The 19,900-nt window shown below is 38.3% G+C and overlaps 3 protein-coding genes across 3 annotated transcripts; 2 read left to right on the top strand and 1 right to left on the bottom strand.

The window, feature by feature from the left end:
• The first annotated feature begins 1,924 nt into the window (after window positions 1-1,924).
• On the top strand, window positions 1,925-2,955 carry LOC150048071 (olfactory receptor 2B6-like). The gene has a single exon (XM_090355376.1). The coding sequence runs from the start codon at window positions 1,947-1,949 to the stop codon at window positions 2,937-2,939; it is 993 nt and encodes a 330-aa protein (XP_090211502.1). The 5' UTR covers window positions 1,925-1,946; the 3' UTR covers window positions 2,940-2,955.
• A 2,906-nt stretch (window positions 2,956-5,861) lies between these two features.
• LOC150048070 (olfactory receptor 2B6-like) lies at window positions 5,862-6,800 on the bottom strand. The gene has a single exon (XM_090355375.1). It carries the CDS (start codon window positions 6,798-6,800, stop codon window positions 5,862-5,864), a length of 939 nt encoding a protein of 312 aa, XP_090211501.1.
• Window positions 6,801-18,574: 11,774 nt separating this feature from the next.
• LOC150048069 (olfactory receptor 2B11-like) lies at window positions 18,575-19,513 on the top strand. The gene has a single exon (XM_090355374.1). It carries the CDS (start codon window positions 18,575-18,577, stop codon window positions 19,511-19,513), a length of 939 nt encoding a protein of 312 aa, XP_090211500.1.
• The last annotated feature ends 387 nt before the right edge of the window (window positions 19,514-19,900 follow it).

The raw sequence follows: 19,900 nt of genomic DNA, 5'->3' as shown, positions 1-19,900 counted from the left end.
CAGTCTGTCTCTCATTCTGTCGAGCTTTCACTTAGATCAAACACAAAGGCATTTGCATTTTAATAATATCTGGCAGATGTTAATGCCAGAAGTAGAAATCCCTTATCTATTTAAGTGATAAATGCTACATGAAATACTTTCCAACTGTGCATTTAGTCAATCCAAACTTCATGGATGGACTTGTCCATGTGTTTCGGTTAGATGACTTTGTCAGACAAGAAAATAATATTAATTTCTTTTTCTGTGATTTTACTATAGATGAATCTAAAAGGGTAAAAATATGCATAAATAACTATGATGAAAATGAAGTATGAATAACACACGCTGTAATGAAACTATTCAAAACGAAAAGAGTAGAACACTTCTTAAAGTGACTTTAAATACATGTGGATCAATATATTTCTGTGAATCAATGTTTAAAATTAAAACCTGCTGGAAGTATCCAACACTGTAAGTAACGAAATTTCATTAGACAGGTATGCAAAAGATGAGAGTTCTAAGGGTAGAATTAGAAGCTTAAATACTTCCCAGCATGCACATCTGCTGCGGTGTCTTTAGGAAAATCTCCAGAGTTTTGGACCCATTTCCTGCACAAGGACCACAGACCAGGTTAAGCCACATGGATGTTAAATGCCACATAATCTATCTAAGGCTTTAAGGTTGCAAATATATCCCAATACAGAATAGGATTTCCTGAAAACAAGAAATGCCAACCTGCCTGATTGTGCATAATAAGGGAGTCTTCTCTACTTTATTTCTTCCACAACATAATAACCTTAATTACGACCCTATGCTTCCGAATGCTACCCAATCAACTATTGTTGTCTAGCATTTTTTTTTGTTCCCAATTCACAAAGTCAATGGTCCTGCTCTTGTCTTGAGGAAGCTTTTATTCTGTTTAGAACGATAAAGGCTGCTGAAAACAAAGGAATATATAGATGATAAAAATGTAACTGGCTTGTGTGTTTGAATAAGTCTCTGAGCCTGGGAAATTGCCTGTTCTCCTGAGAGAAGTTGCCTGGAGTTCAAACTTTCACATGTAGCTGAATATAATTAATGAACAATGGTAAATGCTTCAACTTGGTCTAAAGCACAATCAATATAAAGATACTTCCTGTAAGACATAAATAAAAGGTAACATTGAAAGATCAAGTGCTCATAGTTTAAGTGATTGAGAAAAAATTACTAAAAAAAAAGCACAGTATTTGTGAAAAAAATAGGTCAGGATACTGCAACTCTCTCAATTTATAGTATAACTGGGCATTGTAGTACATTCCTATACTTCCCAGTACTTGGTGCTAAGGAACTTAGGACAGAGTATCTCTTGAGTTCATGAATGCATCAGCCTGGCTAGGAAGTGAGACCTCATCTAAACCAAAAAAAAAAAAAAGCATTGATTTAATCGTTTAACCTCAAGGGCTTCTTATTGCCCCTGGAGATTTTTTCACTGTCCACTGACTTATTAGTGCTGCCAGTACACTTTCTTAGTATTTCTAGCTCCAAATTTACTATTCCTTCTCTTATTGGTACTTCAATACATTAATTCTTCTTGATCTTCCAGTAATGCCTAGCAGCAGGTTTTTTGAAGATAAGTCACCAGATTCAACACCCCCCAACCACACACATGTATATGACGCTGGACATAGAAACCAAAATAAATTTTCTTTTAACAACGTCCTAAGCTGGTTTTTAATGGTGGGTAGTTTGAAAACCAGGTGTTTGAGTCACCTAAACACAGGCATACTGTCTTTCTGTTTCATCCATATGATAACAGGGACTCCTTTCTTGTCAGTCTTCTAGTACAGAGGAATAAACTGAGATTCAGAATGTTTAGCTCACTGCTAGCTGGGAACTCCCTCTAATTTATGACGTCATGAAGAGAAATGGAATCACCTGGTCAAATCACCTGATTATATCTCCTGATCAAATCTGTGTTGTGGTACCCAATGCATACTAATGTGTTAGGCTATTTACTTTTGTCCTCATCCTACTCTGAGATGATGCCATTAGTGAACGACAGTCACCCCGGAGAGTTCATTCTACTAGGCTTTGCTGACAGCCCATGGCTGGAGCTTCCTCTGTTTGTTCTTCTTCTGGTCACATATCCCATGGCCTTGCTGGGAAACGTCGCCATCATCCTGGTGTCCAGGTTAGACCCCCGGCTCCACAGCCCCATGTATTTCTTCCTCACCAACCTCTCCTTTCTGGACATGTGCTACACCACCAGCGTCGTCCCTCTGATGCTGTTCTGCTTGAGGAGCTCTAAGAAGACCATCAGCTACACTGCGTGTGTGGTTCAGCTTTACTTCTACAGCACCATGGGGGGTTCAGAAAGCCTGCTCTTGGCCACCATGTCTTTGGACCGCTATGTGGCCATCTGCCGACCCCTGCACTACCCTCTCCTCATGAGCCAGCGCACCCGACTCCTCGCAGTGAGCCTCGTGTGGCTGGGGGGAATGGCTTATTCCTTCTCTGAAGTCACGGCTACCTTCCAGTTGCCCCTGTGTGGTCACAATCAACTGGATCATTTGGTGTGTGAGATTCCAGTTCTGATCAAGACGGCCTGCGGGGAAAAGGAGGCCAATGAGCTCTCACTATATTTGCTAGGCATTTTTTTATTAGCTGTTCCTCTGTGCTTGATTCTGGCTTCTTATGCATGTATTGGGCATGCTATATTGAAGATGAAATCTTCTGAGGGAAGGAAAAAGGCCTTTGGAACATGTTCCTCCCATCTCATTGTAGTCCTTTTATTTTATGGTCCAGCCTTTAGCATGTACCTTCAGCCCCCCTCCTCCATCTCAAAGGACCAGCCCAAGTTCATGGCTCTCTTCTATGGAGTGGTGACTCCAACCCTCAACCCCTTCATCTATACCCTGAGGAATAAGGATGTGAAGGGCGCCTTAGGCAGCCTGGTGAGGAGAATCTTCATCTCCAAGTGAAAACCTGTAGGCATAAAATGACATTAACAATTACACCAGATTTACTTGAGTTCTAAGAACTAGTTCTTGTCTCACAAATCTTATGTCATATTCCTTCCTATAAAGCACATTCTGTCTATGTCTTATATTGTTTCTTATCATGTTACACAAAGATTATACTCAACTACTTGTCACCAGTGTAAATGAGTGAATAAAAAAAAGGAAAAATATCTGTCACATACAACAACAGAAAACATTACATAGACTGAAATAAATTAGTCACAAGTGGACAAATAATTTATGATTGCAGGACTAAACTCATAGAAGATTTACAGAGGTACAGGGGCCATGAGGATTTAATCTTTTATGTGCACAGAATTCCAGCTTGAGAAATTCAAAATATTTCCCAAGAAGGATGATGTTTGTGTCAACCCAGCAACACGAACATACTTAATGACACTGAACAAGTTAAGATGATGTTTGCTGATTGTACTTTGTATAATGGAAAGATGAATTTTAAAATAAAAACAAAATTATCCAAAAGACAGCAGCTCAAAGGAAGGTTTTCAAATTCAACTTCCTATTTCATCTATGTAAGTTTAAGAACCAATGAGCCACAAGTTCATTATGTATCAATTATGAACAATACCTACTTTGTTGTGGATATTAATTTATAAAGATTGTAAACACAAAATGTCTCAATAACTCATGTGTTTTATTTTAATACTTGTGAGTCTTACCTCTTAATTATCACCTTTGTTATAGTATCCCTTTACCCACTGATACATTCCTACACACCTCCATGGAATAGTAAATATTTAGTCACTGAGCCCAGGAATAAGTTAACCATTAATTTCATTTTGAATATGTTATATATTCTTACATTGTAAGATCTCAAAGGTGAAAACAGATAAAATTCAGGTAAAAATTTTAGTGAATAGTAAAGTTGTAACCATTAGTTTTAATATGCTTCTAACTAGATCAAACCTTCAGATATCTCATTTAAATATGATCATTATGAAAATATTTTGCTTTGTCACTTCTAGAATATTTTGTTCATATTGGGGCCTGACCTCCATCTCTGAGGCCTGATTCTGGCTCAGCGGCAATTAAAGTGCTTTGACCAGGCATTTGGTCCTTTGCATACCTCTCTTAAGGCATCTGTGTGTACATGACTCGATTGAACCCCCCCGCAGCTTCGCGGGTCTTGCAGCAGCTCAGGTCTCCTGCACCTGTCCCGCCCAGTACCTGAAAGCCCCACCCAGACCCTTAGTGGTAGCACAGTGGCCCTCTTCTTATTGGCTAGCTTCCCAGTTCCCACCTTCTCTTACCCCAACAGTATATAACTAATTGTCTGATGCAATAAAGAGAGAGCATGAAAGAATAGCAGATCATATCAGCAGAGATCAGCAGAGAGATCTGATGCACTTTCATGGTTAACACTGCTTCTGACAAAGCGTGGTTTTTTCTTCCCCGGTAATTGGGGGAGGGCTGGGTCATCGACACTTACCATCTTGCTCTGCTCCCAGGGGACTACAGGCTGGCCCTGTGTGTCCCTCCCGGTTCCCGTGTTGCTGCCCCAGAGAGAAGCAACAATATTCGTTACCTTAAAAACAGAGTGCTACAAATTACCAAAACACTATAAAGTCTAATTACAGATTTTGTTTACTGCAATCATATAGGGCATGAAGTGTCAGTACACACATTTTGGAGGAAATGCATTCGAACAACCAGTATGTGATTTATTTTTACTTTTTATTCATACACAGTTGTAACATCTTCAGGGCCCAAAATTTAAATGAATAAAATAAAAAATTAAATAAAAAAAAATGTGCTCATGCTGCTTGCTGAAATAATCAAGTTGCTTTTAATTCCAGAAACACACGTTATTTCTGTCTTAAACTGGCTATTTCACAGATTTAAAAGACATCCACTACTTTTCCCTTGTGCATGGAAATGTTGCCATGTAGCAGATTATTGATAGAAGTCTCTGTTCTTCACTAATTCACAAGACTCATGCTCGTGCTTATGTTATTTAAAAGAAATATGATAAGCCAGGCACCACTGGTTCACGCCTGTAATCCTAGCTACTCAGAAGGCTGAGATCTGAGGATGAAGATTCAAAGTCAGTATGGGCACAAAAGTCCCTGAGACACTTATCTCCACTTAACCACTAGAAAACAAGAGGTGCTGTGGTTCAAAGTGGCAGAGTGCTAGCCTTGAGCTGAAGGGTTTAGGACCAGAGGTCAAGCCCCAAGACCAACCAAAACACAAAGAAACGATATGAAACTTAACTTTCATTTTATCCTTTACTTCCTATTTATTTTAATACTTGATGATACATTTTTAAAATAAAATCATAGAAATACAATTTGACTTTTTGTTATTCAGTAATCACAATGGATTTCAAAAGAGCAATGGCATTTATGAAATTAAAATGAACTTATTAGGGACAGTCATGGTTCTTTGCAAAATTGGAAGGCTTTGCACAGAATGCCAGGTTGTAGCTTCATTGTCTATAAAGACTGGCTAAGCTCACAGAGAGTTATAAAATGCCTCTCTAGTTAAACTGGTAGGAAGCATCATTATAGACATTTGCCATGCTAATTTTACAATAGTTGAAGTAAATCATTTAAAATACATAATTCATGCTATAGTTTTTTTATCATATACTTAACACAATTATAATTTCAGTACATAGAATCAGAAGGGATTTATTAATATATTTAAAATCATCAATGTATTTTTGTTTCAAAGTACTGACAGTCATACATATTAGCTTGTAAGCTTTGCCTAATGTTATTATAAAGACTATAAGAAATATGTGATATCTTGCAAGAGGAACATCTAATCGAAAATGGATGAGCTAAGAATGATTTATTAGAGAATCTTGTATGAACCCACTCTAATAGTTAACTGATATCATTCGATGTCTTCCATCTGTCACTTGGAACTAAAAATATTCATTATCAATTTTCCTAATGCTGCCTTCACATCCTTATTCCTCAGGGTGTAGATGAAGGGGTTGAGGGTAGGAGTTACCACTCCATAGAAGAGAGCCATGAACTTGGGCTGGTCCCTGGTGATAGAGGAGGAGGGCTGAAGATACATGCTAAGAGCTGGACCAGAAAATAGGAAAACTACAATAAGATGAGAGGAACATGTGCCAAAGGCTTTTTTCCTTCCTTCGGAAGATTTCATCTGAAATATAGCCCATCCAATTCTGCCATAGGAAGCAAGAATTAAGCATAAAGGAACAAGTAACATAAAAATGCATCCTAATGACAGTGCAAACTCATTTGCCTCCTTTTCACCACAGGCAGTCTTGATCAGAATTGGAATCTCACACACCAAGTGGTCCAGTTTATTGGCGCCACACATGGGCAACTGGAGCGTCATGGAAGCTTCAGAAATTGAATAGGTCATTCCAGTCACCCACACAATGGACATCAACAGGATGCAGAGGCGCTGGTTCATGATGAGGGTGTAGTGCAGGGGTCTGCAGATGGCCACATAGCGATCAACAGACATAATGGCCAAGAGTAGACATTCTGTGCCTCCCATTATGCTGTAGAAATAAAGCTGAAGCACACACCGAGTATAGCTGATTGTCTTTGTGGAACTTCCCAGGTTAACCAGCATCTGAGGGACGATGCTGGTGGTGTAGCACATGTCCAGAAAGGAGAGGTTGGTGAGGAAGAAATACATGGGGCTGTGGAGCCGAGGGTCTAACCTGGACACCAGGATGATGGTGATGTTCCCCACCAAACCCATGGGATAAATTATCAGAAGAATAACAAATAGAGGAAGCTCCAGCCAAGGCTGGTCAGCAAAACCTAGTAGAATGAACTCTTCTGGGTGACTTCCATTAATTAGTGCCATGCTCCTTTGTATCACATACAGTAAAGTAGCATTTTAAAGAGGCAGGTAGTCAATTAACCAGGCAACACCTCCATGTTTCCAAGACACTAGAAGGACAGTAATCATTCACACTCTGAACTTGAATTTCCCTTTCTGTAGTATAAGACTGACAATAACCATCTCTTTGCATTTTGATAAGGTTAGTATTAAGCATAAAAGTAGTTTCATATATCCAAAGTAATAGTTTACAGATTTTGGTTTCAAGTGAAATTCAGCAGAAGAAGTTGTTTAGATTCTATCTTCAGGCATTTATTAGCTGGAATGGGGTGTGGGGATGATGGATCACATCATTTGTTTTCAGAAGCACTACTGTGAGGCATTACTGAAATATTAAGAAGAGTTGAAATATTGAAGCTGCAACATGGAAGCATTAGCAAACCAGAACTATAAGAATCACCAAGAAAGGCTTATCCAGGGAAATAATTGAATCAGCTCCATAAGTAGTAAAACAATTTTGATATGAATCTATTTCAGTTATTTGAATAAAAAATTTAAACATGTGTATGCTCATTTTTCCATCATAACTTGTGGCATTTGCTTTAAACTAACGTGTCTTCTTGGTTATGCCTAAATTACTTTTGGTTTTTGTGTATTTTTCCTTGCATACTTAGTTCACACTTTGGATACTGGATAATTGATATCACATTTTAGTTATACTGCCCACAGATTTTCTTTTTTCAGCCACCATGTTACCATCTCTTCATGTGAGTTTACACAGTTATCAGTGCCCTGCTACATATTCATATTCACAGTTTTAAGCACATTTTTGGCCAAATTCTATAAGGCCTTCACAGCAGAACTAACAGCAACAGTCCTCAAACCCTTCAATGAAATTTAAAGCAAAAGTTCTCTACCAAACTCATTCTATGAAGCCAGCCCAAACCTCATCCCCAAACCAGAGACTCATCACAAGAAAGAGAACTATAGACCCATTTCTTTGAAGAACATCAATGCAAAAACTTCTCAACAAAATCCTGGCCAATTGACTTCAACAACTCATAAAAAAGAATGATATACCATGATCAAAGAGAATTCATCGCAGGGATGCAAAGCTGGTTCAATATACGCAAGTCAATTGGTACAGTTCATCACAACAATGGGAGAAAGGACAAGAACCACATAGTAAGCTCAATAGATGTAGAAAAGGCATTTGATAAGATCCAAAACCCATTTATGATAAAAGCTCAGGAAAAAGGGAATCCATGGAATATTCCTCAGTATAATAAAGGCTGTGTGTGACAAACTTACCGCAAGCATTATACTTAATGGCAAAAAGTTCAAGCCATTTCCTCTAAAATCAGGAACAAGACAAGGATGTCTGCTTTCTCCACTCTTCTTCAATATAGTATTATAATTCCAACCTACAGCAATAAGGCAAAAAGCAAACATAAATGGGATCCAAATAGGAAAAGAAGAAATAAAACTTTCCTTCTTTGCAGATGACATGATTCTGTATTTAAGAAACCCTATGTTGTACTCCCAAGTAAGATGAGCTGATACAAAGCTTTGGCAAAGTCACAGGGTATTAAATTAACCCTGGAGTCCAGGAGTTTCACCTAGTGGTAGAGTGCTTGCTTAGCATGCACAAAGACCCAGGTTTGAGTCCTCATTACTACATATATAGAAAAAGAAGTGATGTGGTGGCTCAAGTGGTAGAGTGCTAACCTTGAGAAAGTCCAAGGACAATGCTCAGGCCCTGAGTTCAAGCCCCAGGACTGACAAAAAAAATTAACTCTCAAAAATCAATGACTTATCTGGGTGCAGTGGTTCCCGCATGTAATCCAAGATACTCGGGAGGCTGAGATCTGAAGATCTCAGCTCAAAGTCAGCGTCAGGCACTAAAGACCTTGAGACTCCTATCTCCAATTAACCACCAGATAAAACAGAAGTGGTGCTGTGGCTCAAGGGATAGGGTGGTAGCCTTGAGCTGAAGAGCTCAGGAACAGCATCCAGGCCCAGAGTTCAAGTACCATGACCAACCAAAAAAAAAAGCAGGAATTGGGACCAAGGCATGTGAAAAGGAATCAATGTATGTGAATTAATGCACCCTCTATCTGGCAAATATCATGTAACCCTTTTATTAATTACAATAAAAAATATCAAGAATTAAAAAATTTAAAAAAGGAGGAACTGCAAGTCAAAACTACTTTGAGATTCCACCCCATTCCGGTAAGAACGGCCATTATCAAGAAATCTAATAGCAACCGACGCTGGTGGGGATGTGGCCAGAAGAGAATGCTACTACACTGTTGGTAGGAGTGTAAACTTGTTCAATCATTCTGGCAATTCCTCAAAAGACTAAACATAGAGCTTCCTATGATCTAGCAATTCCACTCCTAGGCATTTACCTAAATGTCCAGAAACAAGGCCATACTAAAGCCACTAGCACAACAATGTTCATCACAGCATTATTTGCCACAGCTAAGATATGGAACTAACCCAGATGCTTCTCAGTAGATGAATGAATCAAGAAGATGTGATATGTATACACAATGAAATTCTATGCTGCCATCAGAAAGAATAACATTGCCCCATTTGTAAGGAAATGGAAAGACTTGGGGAAAAAATCATATTAGGTAAACTAAGCCAGACCCAAAGAAACAGAGGCTCCATGATTTCCTTCATTTGCAACAAATAGTACACATCTAGGATTCTCCTAACAGAGAATCACAATAGCTCAAAACCTAGGTGCATATGGCTATATAGGGGGAGGCTAAGCGAAATGAACTTCAGAATATGGAATCAAGAGGTTTATCGTTGTTATTGTTGTTCTTAATGTACTATGTGAAGTTATTTCTCTTCTCTTGTTTCCCCCTAATTCTACCCTTAAGTTCTCATCTTTTTCTCAATATTTCATTGTTTTTCATTCTTCTAACCTGTGAGTTTTGAATCGGCCTCTTTCAGCTATTTTTATCTCTCACTACACAAAGATCTACTTAACCAGAATTTTTTAATCCTTTGCAAACTCCATAATATCTTCACTCGCATTTTCATGGTAGTGTATACAATTAATACTTCATTTTCATCACACAGTACTTGACTGCTTGATATTTTACTTCATAGTAAAATATCATGAGGAAATATTAATGTTATGTATTTTTAATCTGACACCAAAGCCTCTGGATGAAATAGTCAGACACCTCTGTCCGTCAGATTTTGGCCATATAATAAAAGTGTTTCATGTGATATATTTGAAGGCTTCATGCTTCATTCAGGCAAAATTACATGGCAGATAATGATTGAAATGTAATACCTTTAACATTCTTCTGAATTGATGGGTGTATAGATAGATGATGATGATGCTTGATAAATAATAGAAAGGTAGATTAAATAATAGACCAATAAATTAGAAGGGTAGCTGTGTCAGGAGTCAGTGACTAACATCTGTAATCCTGACTACTCAAGAGACAGAGATCTGAGGATCAAAGTTTGAAGCCAGCCTGGGTAGCAAAGTCTGTGAGTCTCTTAGCTCCAACAAACTACACAAAAAAGCCAGAAGTGGCTCTGTGACTCAAGTGGTAGAGTGCTAGCCTTGAGCAAAAGAGGTTTAGGGATAGCACCCAGGCCCAGAGTTCAAGCCCAAGGCCACCAAAAAGTAAAAATTTAAAAGGGCTCTAGTTGTTCCTATAAACAAGACATTTCCAAAATTTAGAGAAGACTCCTAAAACGTTCTTTGCCTCTCATATGTGTTAGCTACTTCATTCTTCAAGTATAACAACTTTCCCTAAGACTGCATTGTCATTCTTTAAAATGTGTCTTTTTGACTTACCTTGTTTTGATAAATACCATTTGGTAAAAAGGAATCCTGACAAAATTCACAAGAGCTTTTCTGACTTAACAGAGAATATTATTCACAATGGTACATTTAAAATTTACCTTCAGAATTCTTTGTTTTTCAGGGTACAAAGGCAAAAAGAAAAGAAAACATAGGCCAGGAAGACAATACTCAGAAATGGCATGCTTGTGGGCACACTATTCGTATGCTCTTGCTGAGACCTCTTGGGCATTCATCCAGGCCATTCATTTGTCGTCCTCCCTAATGAGTCAACAGTGACAGTTCCTTGGGACATAATTCTTTTTGGAGATCCTTCTGAGGTACAGTCTTTTACATACCAAATTAAGGTTCCGAACAAGTCTCTTGTTAGATATGGTCTAACAAGATCCCATTCAATTCTTCAATAAATTGGTCACTAATTTAAACAGCATAGAAATATCATGTAGAATCCATGGGGAATTATTTCCAGGACTCCGAATAGATGGCAAACTCTCTTACACAAAAGTCACTTACCTGTAATTTCATAAGTTTTATATGTAATGTGTGTACATCCTTCTACATACTTTAATCTCTAGGGTATCTATAACACATAAAATAACACAAAGGCACAATACCCAGGCCCAGAGTTCAAGTCCCACAAGTGACAAAAAAAAATAGCACAAATCCAACTTAATTCATTATTATACTGATAACTTTATATTTTTATTATATAAAATAATGGGTTTCAGTACAGTATTTACACATGTACTTATAATGTATTTTTGTCTTATTCAATCCCCATTATTATAACTAACTCTCCTCCTACTGTTCCCTCCTTCCCAAATAGTACTCTATTTAGGTTCATCTCTTTTAGTTTAGTTGTATTTATGAATCTAGATTCTGCATGTAACAGAAAATAAGCAGTATTTCTCTAAGATTGGTTTATTTCACTTCACATTCCATTTATTTCGCTCCTATTCCATTTATTTCCCTAAAAGTGACCACTGTATTCTTCTTTATGTAAGAATAATACTCCATTGAATATATACTATATTTTCTTTGTCCTGTCATCAAAATTATGAGCAACTAGTTTGTTTCTATAACTTGGCTATTGTGAATTGTGCTACAGTAAGCACGAATGTTAACATATCTTTACAAACTGTCTTACATTCCATTGGGTATGTCTTTAGGAATGGTATAGCAAAATTTTATGGTAGTTAATTTTTAGGGGTTTGGGGTATTTTCCTGAGCCTCCATAACAGCTAGACTAAATTATCTTCCATCAATCTTTCCATCCAATCTTTACCAGCCCTTGTTCATTTCCCTAATTATAGCCATTCTTTTCTTTGTTTCTTTTTTGCCAGTTCTGGGGCTTGAACTAAGGGTCTGAGCACTGTCCTTGGGCTTTCCTCAAGGCTAACACTCTACCACATGAGTCACAGTACCACTTCTGGCTTTTCTTTGTATGTAGTACCAAGGAATCGAATCCAGGTCTTTGTACATGCTAGGCAAGCACTCTACCACTAGGCCAAACTCCCAGCCTAATCATAGTCATTCTAAAATAAGATGAAATTTCACTTTTGTCTTGATTTATATTTTCTTCATGGCTAAGGATGTTGAACATTATTTCCTGTGTTACCAGCTATTTGTACCTTCTTTTGAAAATGGTCAATTTACTTGCCCTTTTATTAATTGGATCATTTATTCTTCTGGGTTTAATTTTCTGAGATTTTATATTTTTTGGATATGAATTCCTTGTCAGATTGCAAAGATTTTTGTTCCAATCTGTACGCTGTCACTTCACTTTGATTCCATTTGTCAATTTCTGCTCTTATTTCCTGAGTTATTTATTAGAGAATTATTCAGGAAATAGTTGCCAGTAAACTACCTTGAAGAGTTTTTCTTATTTTTAGTGTCTATCAGTTTCAAAGTTTTAGGTGTTAAGGTTTTGATACATTTTTTTTTTGCCAGTCCTGGGCTTGAGCTCAGGGCCTGAGCACTGTCCTTGGACTTTCTCAAGGCTAGAGCTCTACCACTTGAGCCTCAGCACCACTTCCGGCATTTGTCTATGTATGTGGTACCGAGGAATCGAACCAGGGTCTTCATGAACGCTAGGCAAGCACTTTAACCACTAGGCCAAACTCCTGGCCCCAGTTTTGATACATTTTTAATTGATTTCTGCACAATGTGCTAGGGGTTCCTATATTCAGTCTTCAACATATAGATATCCAGCATTTTCAGCACTGTTTTTCAATATTTTTTTCTCCACCTTGTGCTTTGACATTCTTGTCAACAGTTGTGTGGTTGTAGCTCTATGGACTTAATTCTGCATATTCTTTTCAATCCCGGTGGTCTGTATGTCTAGTTTTATGCCATTCCCCTATGGTCTCTGTTGCCATTCAGTAATGAGCCTAGGTATTGGTCTTTTTTACTCATGATTCCTTTGGCTAATTAAGGGTCCTTTGTGTTTTCATAAAAATTTCATAAAAATTTTTTCTGTATTCTTGAAGAATGCTATTGGGGTTTTCATGATAGTTTTTGGTAGTATAATCATGTTCTCAATGTTGTACTGATTTATGAACATGGGAGGTCTTTCTATCTTCTTTGGAAATACTGTGATTTGAACCCAGGGCCTTGGTCCTTTTTTTTCTTTTCTTTTCTTTTCTTTTTCCTTACTATTTTTCTTTGTTTTTCTTTTAAGGAACATCCTTTGTTAAGTTTTTCCAGTACTGGGAAGGAACTCAGAGCCTGAAATATGCTATGAAAAGTATTCCACTTTCTCTGAAAGCCTACATTTTTGTGTGTGCATGTGCTGATCCTGAGGCTTGAGTTCAGCACCTGGGCAATGTGCATGAGCTTTTCTGACTAGCACTCTGCCACTTGAGCCAGAGCCACACTTATGGTTTTTGGGGGATTACAGGCTTGAGCCACCCAGCCACTATGCCTGGCTTTTCTTTACCTTTTGTGTTGCTTATCTCTCTTTGGGAAAGTAAGAAGAGGCACAGAAAGAGTGGGTCATAAGGTAAACAAATGCAGCAGTGGTTATCACAAGGCACTATGTTGAAAATGAACTATTCAATTTGTGAGAGGTAAAACAAGAAGGAAAAACTTGGAGAAAGTGAGAGAAGGGGTGACATTGTTCAAAAAGAAATGAAATCAATACCTCGAATATAACTGTAACCTCTGTATATCATCTTTACAATAACCATAATTAATAATGTGAAAAGTCCATGAAACTAATGAAAATAATATAAAAACAAGTTGTATTTGGAGGTCTACCAGCAAGAGGTAGGAAGTTGCACACAAAGGGTTAAGAATGTGAATGTGGCCGAGCATGGTGGCTCACACCTGTAATCCTAGCTACTGAGGAGGCTGAGATCTGAAAATCAAGGTTTAAAAGTCAGCCCAGGCACAAAAGGACCTGAGACTCTTATCTCCAATTAACCTCTAGAAAATGGGAAGTGGGGCTTGGCTCAAGGGTTGGGTGGTAGCCTTGAGCTGAAGAGCTCAGGGACGGGGCGCCCAGGCCCAGTTCAAGTCCCATGACCCACAAAAAAAACAAGAATGTGAATGTGGCAGACATACTTTATATACCTGCATGGGAACATTATAATAGACTCCTCTCTTGTAACTAATACATGCAAATAGACTTATTTAAATTCAAGAAAAATAATTTTTTTAAATAGCACTTGTCTTACTGAATTTTAATTATTTCATTTATTGCTATGGTTTATTTTATTTATTTTATGGTTCAAAAGTAAATTCTAGGGCTGGGAGTTTGGCCTACTGGTAGAGTGCTTGCCTAGCATGCATGAAGACCCGGGTTCAATTCCTGAGTACCACATACATAGAAAAAAGCCAGAAGTGGTGCTGTGGCTCAAGTGGTAGAGCTCTAGCCTTGAGAAAAGTCCAAGGGCAATGCTCAGGCCCTGAGTTCAAGCCCCACGACTTGCAAACAAACAAACAACAAAAAAGTAAAGTCTAGTACATAAGGAAATCAAATGTGTTTATGTAGATCACATTTAACATCTAACACTCATTTCCCTAGATAACTAATTGTGTAGGAAGCATTTCCATAGAGAGCCCTGTTCCAAGGAACTTTCTCTGATAACTCAGCTGGGAAAAGGATGTATAAGTGGCTTCTGAGAAAACATTGCCCATGAAATTATAAGAAACGCAGATAAATAGCACACCCATAAGATATGCTTGGTATTGCTTTTCGAACGTACTCTTTTTCATTCTTTCTTTCTTTCAGCACTGTGTATTTATGGAACATAACGAGTTCTGTAGGTAATTCTTAAATATGCACCTTTGGACTACAGTTTCTCCATTCCTCTCTGCAAGTCTTGAAATATTCAAATTTATTCCTTCACAATTCCATTTTTATTGAAGGATTTTATCCAGGTAAGGTAAGGGTAGACTCTGGTTTTGGTGGGCTATGCATTCTCAGGAAATTCTGGAATATATGTAGGCAATGACACCCAATATACATATAAAAGGGCTAAAACATTTTGTTGCAGAAAGACTTTTTTTTCTGTTCTGAATTTGCAACACAACACCTCCCCCATTCTAGAAAAGTATTTTGCTAATAAGAGAACCCCCAGCCCAGCCTTTGGGGGATACTAATTTAGTAGCTCTAGGAGCCACTAGATCTCTTGGTACTTAATTTACCTTCCATTACTTAAAACAGTACAAAAAGACTTAAATTTCAGTAAAGGGAATTTAAGACATTAAATTACCAAATATGTGAAGAAAGAATGCATCATTCAATCATGTGACTATAACATAAATCATTTTTTCACAGTTCTGGGTGATTGAACTGAGGACATAATACTCTTACCATTTGCCTATGGCTGGTGTTCTACCACTAGAGCCATATCTCCAATGTGACATACTGCTGGACAAGTAGAGATAGATATAGACTCCTCTACCTACCTGGCTTCAAAACGGTGATACTCCGCCTCCTGAGTGGCTAAGATTACAGGTGTGAGGCCACTGTCACTTGGCTTACAAATCATTTTTAATATGTGGTCAGACTTTAATAGGTGGTTTATTACCTGACTTATGTAACAGTGATCACTCTGTGTATCATAACCTTAATAATATCAATTAAAAACTAAAAATGTTTAAATCAAAAGAATTCAATACATGAACTTCTGCATATGTTTCAAGCAGAGTTTATTATATCAAATAAAAATAACTTTTTTGCCAGGGTGTGGTGGCTCACGCCTGTAATCCTAGCTACTCAGGAGGCTGAGATCTGAGGATCCAGGTTGAAAGCCATCCTGACCACAAAAGAACCTGAGACTCTTATCTCCATTTAACCCCTAGAAAATGGGAAGTGGGGCTTGGCTCAAGGGTAGAGCGGTAGCCTTGAGCTGAAGAGCTTAGGGTCAACACCCAGGCGTAGGGGTAGGGCAGTAACCTTGAGCTGAAGAGCTCAGGGACAGTGCCCAGGCAGAGTTTAAGCCCCATAACCCACAAAAAATAAATAAATAACTTTTGGGGGGGCATGGGGCTTGAAGTCTTGGCCTGGGCATTGTACCTGAGCTCTTCAACCCTACCTCTGGACCAGGGCATTGTCCTTGAGCTCTTCAGCTCAAGGCTACTGCCCTACCCCTGGAGCCACAGCCCCCTTCCCATTTTCTGGGGATTAATGGGAGAAAAGAGCCTCTTTGTCAGTCTTTAGTACCCAGACTGACTTTGAACTATGCTCCTCAGATCTCAGCCTCCTGAATAGCTAGGATGACAGGCATGAACCACTGAGCCAGCTAAAAATAAATTATTTTTCTTGTGATATTTTACTCTCTATAAAACAAAATGTATTATGAATTCATTTGTAAATAGATAATAAAAATTAAAATATGAATAATACACATTGAATGAAAACATAAATGGAGATAACTGAATATTTTAACAGGAATATAGTCCAACAATTTGTTGTAATGATTAGTAGATTACTTTATGATAAAATCCGAATGTGAAATCATAGGAAGTAGATTTTCAAAGAAGATGGAACCCAAGGACTAAAACTAATGAAGTACAACAAAAGAGATCTAAATCTATAAGTAAATCCAATCCATAGTAATAGACAAATAATTACACTTGGACATGATTAATTAAGCAGTCTAAACATTCACACAGTGAGAACAAAGGAGGATATTCTTAGGAGAGGATTGCAAGGGCTCAATAGATATATATATGATCATATAAAATAATACTTATAGAAATGAAGTACAGGAGGTTTTTTCACTGTGATTTCTATGATTCTTTTTTCTTTTCTTCTATCCTTTTTCCTTTGATTTATTCCCTTCTGTTGCTGTTTTTTATTTCTGTACCCTTTGTCTTGTATGTAAGTTTATCTGATTTGAGATGGGAAAGGGAAAACACAGAAATGGTGGGACAAAGGATGAGACAATTCAGCACTAAAACCCAACTAGATACTGTGTTGGAAATGAACTATACAACATGGGGTGGGGGAGAAGAAAGGAGTCGAAAAAGTAGGAGAGAATGAGGGGGTAACACTGTTCAAAAGGAAGTGTACTCAGTACCTGAATCATGTACCTGTTAGCCCTCTGAACATCACATTTACAATAAAAAAAATTTTAAAGGCATCGGCGGAAGATGGCGGCAGTTCAGTTAATCTGTAGATTTAATTCTGGAACATAAGTATACTTCAGTATAACTCACATTGATTGGGTACAGTAGCTATGGCGTCTGTAGGGAAATACTAGAGAAATAAAAGGATCACAGAACGAGGACCCCTTCACACATAACACTACACTTAATATGATGAACATATGCATAAAATTTCAAATAATACAAATTAAGTAAAATAGGTGGGAATACATAGGAAAAATACGTTCCACAAAGTTATAAAAATTATGTAAGGATCCCTAGATCAAAACCAAAATTACTCTTTTTGAAAACTGAAGAATGATACGATCTTAGCTACTCAACAGAGATTGGAATGCTCATGGTTCAAAGCCAACATAGATGAAGAACTAATAAGACCCCATTTCAAACAATAGCTTGGACAGTGATACACATGTATATACATGTATTTCAGTTATGTGGGAGGCTGAGGTCTGAAGAATCACAGCTTCAAGCCAGTCTCAACAACAACAACAACAACAAAAATGTTGAGCACTGTCTTTGGACTTTTCTCAAGGCTAGAGCTCTACCACTTGATCCTCAGCACCACTTTCAGCTTTTTTCTATATATGTGGTACCAAGGAATCAAACCTGGGTCTTTGTGCATGTTAGGCAAGCACTCTACCACTAGGCCAAACTCCCGGCCCCACAATACTTTTAAAATCAGGTAACTCAATTTAACTTCTAATGACTTGAAGGGAAATTCAATCAACTATTACAAAACTGTATTTATTATGTACCCTGTGAGCCATTAGATGTCATCTTCGTGTGTGTATACAGGCAATTGAACTCAGGGCCTAAGTGCTGTCTCTTGGCTTTTTGGCTCAAGTCTAGCGCTCTACCACTTGAGCCACATCTACACTTCAGGCTTTTGCTGGTTAATTGGCGATGAATCACTCAGACTTTTCTGCTTGAGTTGGATTTAAACCACAGTCCTCAGATATCAGCCTCCTGAGTAGACAGTATTATAGGCATAAGCCACCAGAGCCTGGCTGCATCTCTTCTTTTTTACCTAGCTGGCACACAATTACATTTTATCATTTTGTAATGAGTCTATCCTTTTTCTTCCATCGTGGGGCTTGAGCTCTGGGCCTGGGCACTGTCCTTGAGCTCTTCAGCTCAAGGCTAGTGCTCTACCACTTGAGCCACAAGTGCCACTTCCAGTTTTCTGGTGGTTAATTGGAGATAAGAGTCTCATGGTCTATCGTGCCCAGGATGGCTTTGGATTGAGATCCTCAAATCTCAGCCTCCTGAATAGCTATGATTACAGGCATGAGCCACCAGGGCCCAACTATCCTTTTTCTATAGGTGAAACTAATTAACAAGAATGGCACTGATGAATGAGAGTCACCCAGAAGAGTTCATTCTACTAGGATTTGCTGACAGACCTTGGCTGGAGCTTCCTCTCTTCATTGTTCTTCTGCTCACATACCCCTTGGCCATGATGGGAAACATCACCATCATCCTGGTGTCCAGGTTAGACCCCCGACTCCACAGCCCCATGTATTTCTTCCTCACCAACCTCTCCTTTCTGGACATGTGCTACACCACCAGCATCGTCCCTCAGATGCTCTTCAACCTGGGGACCTCTAGGAAGACCATCAGCTACATGGGCTGTGCAGTTCAGCTCTATATTTTTCATTTCATGGGAGCCACAGAATGTCTGCTCCTGGCTCTTATGTCCTTTGATCGCTATGTGGCCATCTGCAGACCACTGCACTACACCCTCATCATGAACCAGCGCCTCTGCATCCTGTTAGTGTCCATTGTGTGGCTGTGTGGTATTATCTATGCTGTATCAGAAGCCACTGTTACACTGCAATTGCCATTATGTGGCATCAATCAACTGGATCACTTGCTGTGTGAGATCCCAGTTCTGATCAAGACGGCCTGTGGGGAAAAGGAGGCCAATGAGGTCACACTCTCCGTGGTATGCATTTTTATATTAGCTATTCCTCTGTGCTTAGTTCTGGCTTCCTATATATGTATTGGACATGCTATATTGAAAATAAAATCTTCTGAAGGAAGGAAAAAGGCCTTTGGAACATGTTCCTCCCATCTCATTGTAGTTTTCTTATTTTATGGCCCAGGAATTAGCATGTACCTCCAGCCCCCCTCCTCCATCACAAGGGACCAGCCCAAGTTCATGGCTCTCTTCTATGGAGTGGTGACTCCAACCCTCAACCACTTCATCTACACCCTGAGGAATAAGGATGTGAAGGGGGCCTTAGGCAATCTGGTGAGGAGAATCCTCAGTTTCAAGTAATGCCTGATATCTATCCAGTTGTTTGATTATTTTTGTAGGAATACGGGTTTCCTTGTGTCTAGTACAGATCTTATCATCTAACCTGAGTTTATATGTTCTTCTTGTACAATGTTTATGTTTCTTCTCCCATATTTTTTCTTCTTATCTAAGGCAAAGACTATACTCAAATAGCCTGCACTTATATGAGCAGTCAAAATAATATTAATGCTTCAATTCTAATGGAAATAGTAAATGTATTAGGTAAAAACACAAATTATATTAACTCAAAATTTCAAGCTAATTATTGTAATATAGCATGACAGCAAATAGCGTTAGTGGATTCTTTATCAGTGTAATCTTAGACATAGTAATTATTTTATCTATTATTTCTCCATGTCGATATAAAAA

This window comes from Megascapheus bottae, chromosome 22, assembly GCF_031878675.1.
Source record: "Megascapheus bottae isolate mThoBot1 chromosome 22, mThoBot2.hap1, whole genome shotgun sequence".
Classification (NCBI taxonomy): Eukaryota; Metazoa; Chordata; class Mammalia; order Rodentia; family Geomyidae; genus Megascapheus; species Megascapheus bottae.
Note: the sequence above shows the minus strand (reverse complement) of the source record. Positions and strands in the feature narration are given on the sequence as shown.